At 29.3% G+C, this 3,615-nt stretch overlaps 1 protein-coding gene across 1 annotated transcript; it reads left to right on the plus strand.

Moving 5' to 3' along the window:
* Positions 1 to 997: 997 nt before the first annotated feature.
* Positions 998 to 2,714, plus strand: LOC111009411 (MLP-like protein 43). Its single transcript, XM_022282483.2, has 2 exons — positions 998 to 1,277; positions 2,279 to 2,714. Exons 1-2 carry the CDS (start codon positions 1,082 to 1,084, stop codon positions 2,557 to 2,559), a joined length of 477 nt encoding a protein of 158 aa, XP_022138175.1. The 5' UTR covers positions 998 to 1,081; the 3' UTR covers positions 2,560 to 2,714.
* Positions 2,715 to 3,615: the final 901 nt, after the last annotated feature.

A 3,615-nucleotide genomic window follows, 5' to 3' on the forward strand; every position in this document is an offset into this window, starting at 1 on the left:
CAATTTTATGGATAAATTTTTCACTTGCTTTTTTCGAATGAAGACATCACACCATTCATTCAAAAAGTAGGTGAGAAGTAAGTTTTTTTCCTATCTTGAAAACATATTTGAATTTTTAGCCAAATTTCAAAAAAAAAAAATAAGTTTTCTGAGAACTAATTTTTTTTTTCTTTTCTTTCTTGTTTTCAAAATTTGGTATATATTTTGAAAATATTTATAACAACTAAGTTATAATGATGTTTTTTAAACTCAAATTTTACAAACAGAAAACTAAAATCGAATATCAATCAAGATATTAATTATTTATATGACTTGGAATATGATAAACTTACTAGGCTCGAAACTTTTTGTTATTATATAATTTCGCCATTTTTCAAGAATGTTACTTGCAACGAAAGCGATTTCGTCGCTGAAAGACTTCAACGACGTGAAATGTCTTTCAGCAACGAAATATTTTCGCCACTAAAAGCCACAATTTTTGTAGTGTGCAACCATTGATATTGACAACCTCATGAAAATTCTCACTTTAGAATTCCCATATCATCATTTCTTTTGATATTGAGTGATTTAAGGAGAGAAAAAAGAAACTGAAACTTTTAGAAACTTGTTTGACCAAATTGAAATCACTTTGGCTTTTTTTTCCTTGGAACCATACATATATATCTCTACTAATCTCATGAAACAACCGCTTAATCTTATCTAATTTAACTTTCACAATCAAGTTCCATCATAAACACAAAAAATTAATATGATCAACTCTACCACACTCATTTCTTTCTTTCTTTCCTTTTTTAATGATAGGGATTTTTAAAGAGAACTTACCTCATACTCACATAATTAAACAGTATAATAGCATAATAATTATCTACCTACTTACTAGAGTTGCAAAATTTCAAAGTGGCCAAAAATGTAAAATCTTATTAAAACCAATAATACAACATGACATCCATTATTACACAATGTGAGAGCAAATACTCTCTATAAATAGGAGCAAGAAGAGACATGTATTTGGCAGTGCAAATTTATCCTATCTTGGCTTAAAATTTGTGCAATTTATTTATCTTCGCCCAAACCCAACACCATGGATCTCTGTGGGAAGTTGGAGACTGATGTGCAAATCAAGTCTCCAGCCAAAAAGTTTCATGAAATATTACACTTAAGCCCTCACCATATGCCCAATGTCACTAAGAACCCTAAGCATCACATACGAGGTTGTGAGCTTCATGAAGGAGAATGGGGCAAAGTTGGATCGGTGCTTAACTGGACCTACTTTCATGGTTTGTTTTTCTTTTTTCTTCCCAAATTTTGCCCTCTACTTAATTTTTGTTGATTCAAAGCTTATATATATCGTTGAAGATTTTGTAATTTTTCTCTAATTTGCTTGCCCCTTAATTTCTAGAATTGAATGATTAAATATTTACAATGATGTAAAATATCGATGATATTGACCATATAATCAATATCAACGATATTTTAAATCCATGTAACATATAATCATTCAATTCTAGAAGTTAAACTATATATCGATAAAAACATGAGTTCGACAAAATTAAAAGGGGGAGAGAAATACATTTTTATAGAAAATCGGTGATACATCGCTGATATTTTGTCGATATTTATCAATATTCTATTGATATTTTTCATTAAACGAGAATATCCACAATATTTTATCGCTATTTGTCAATATTTTATGGATATTTATCCATATTTTATTGGTATTTTATCTGTATTTCATCGATATTTTACCAATATTTTGTTGATATTCATGATACTCTTTGTGCACCTTTTATTCTCTCTCTCTACTACCAACACATACTTTCAGTTTTTCTGACTTTAGAAAGTTGCACCATTTCATTAAAAAATCATGTTATAAAAAGAAAAAAAGAACTTATCTCGCCTTCATTCTCTTTTTTATATATTTATCGATAATATGTATTAATAATTGTCAAAACGAGCATAGCTCAACGCTAATTGACATATACCTCTAACCCAGAGATTGTAAGTTCGATTCTCCACTCCACATATTGTACTAAAAATACAATATATTAATAATTGTCTACATCCCAAAAATAAATGCATCCTATTACTGTTAAATGATTTATTTTTTTAGTATTCTGATATACATGCTTAATTAGAATTAGAATTTATGATTTAAATATATTTTCGTGACACCCATGAATTTTTTTCGAAATATCCATCGATGTATCTGTAAATTCGAGTAATAGACATGGGCATCAAACATATAGCTATATTTAGTTGCTGTTGGATTAATTTGTAGGTGGGAAAGAATGTGTGGCGAAGGAGTTAATCGAAGCAATTGATGAGGAGAAGAATTTGATAACTTTCAAAGTGACAGATGGAGATATTTTGGAGCATTACAAGAGCTTCAAGTTTACAATGCAATGCATTCCAAAGAAAAAGGGAAGTGTTGTTCATTGGACTTTGGAGTACGAGAAACAACATGACAAAATTCCAGAATCCCATGAGAGCTTGTTGGAGTTTTGTGTTGACGTCTCCAAAGATCTTGATGCTCACCTCATGGAAATGGACAATAATTAATGATCAGTAAGAAAATAATGTATGTTTATGTAATACTTAGCCCTATGTTAAAAAATAATGGCTTTCGGGCTTGTTCTATGCTTCTATGCGTTGGAGACTTAGATATGATCTACTCTTATAATATATAGAATATATTTGGGAATAATTTTAGTGTATTTTGTGTGTCTTCTTAAGTTTTGTTTGGCTGCGATGTATTTAAATGTGGGTTTGTATGATTGCTTAAAGGCACCTTTGATAACCCTTTCTATTTTTTGTTTTTGTTTTTTTTCTTATTTTAGTGTTTGGTTTTTGGTTTTTGGTTTTCTATTTTTAGAAAACAAGAACCATATATGTTTGATTTTTTGTTTTTAGAAAACACAAAATGTAACAATGTTTAGTAACCATTTTTATTTTTCTGTTTTTAAAAAGTTTGAAAATTTAAAATACATATTAGAGAGATAAAATTCTATATAGAGTAGAGATGGAAATGATGTGGATGCGAGTGAGAATGTTCTTCCCCATTCTTGTACTTGTGAAAAGTTTTAATTCCCGTCTCCACATTGTTTTTCGTTTCGAGAGATGTTATCGAGAAAAATTATCGGTTTTATAGTTGTTTTTAATTTTTTAGAATTTAAAAAATAAAAAAAGTGTAATAAATTTATATTAATTATTTAAAAAATGGAGTCGGAGATGGGGTCGGGACATGCATTTCCTATTTTGGGGCCCGACCCTGCAGAAATTTTAGTGATCCCTAATGTAGAGACATGAAAATAGAAGTTTAGAGAGATATAAATAAACTTTTTGAGGATAAATTTTAGAGATAAATAAAAAGATTCATAAAAAGAAGTAGTGAAAGAAAAGTTAAAAACAAAAAGAGAAAAATCTTAGAGAAAAAATTAAAGTAGAGGAAAAGATATATTAAAGAAAAAAAAGAAATCAGAAAGAAAGAGAAAAATTACCCGAAGAGTTCTTTTCGAGAGAGAGCATATTTTGTGAGATAACATCTCAGCAACTTTTTGCGTGCCTTCTGACTCTAATGGATTCGTACAAACCTTTCTGGCTTCAATCCAGAGATTG

Source organism: Momordica charantia, assembly GCF_013281855.1.
Source record: "Momordica charantia cultivar OHB3-1 chromosome 5 unlocalized genomic scaffold, Mcharantia_2.0 BLBB01000005.1, whole genome shotgun sequence".
In the NCBI taxonomy this organism is placed as follows: domain Eukaryota; kingdom Viridiplantae; phylum Streptophyta; class Magnoliopsida; order Cucurbitales; family Cucurbitaceae; genus Momordica; species Momordica charantia.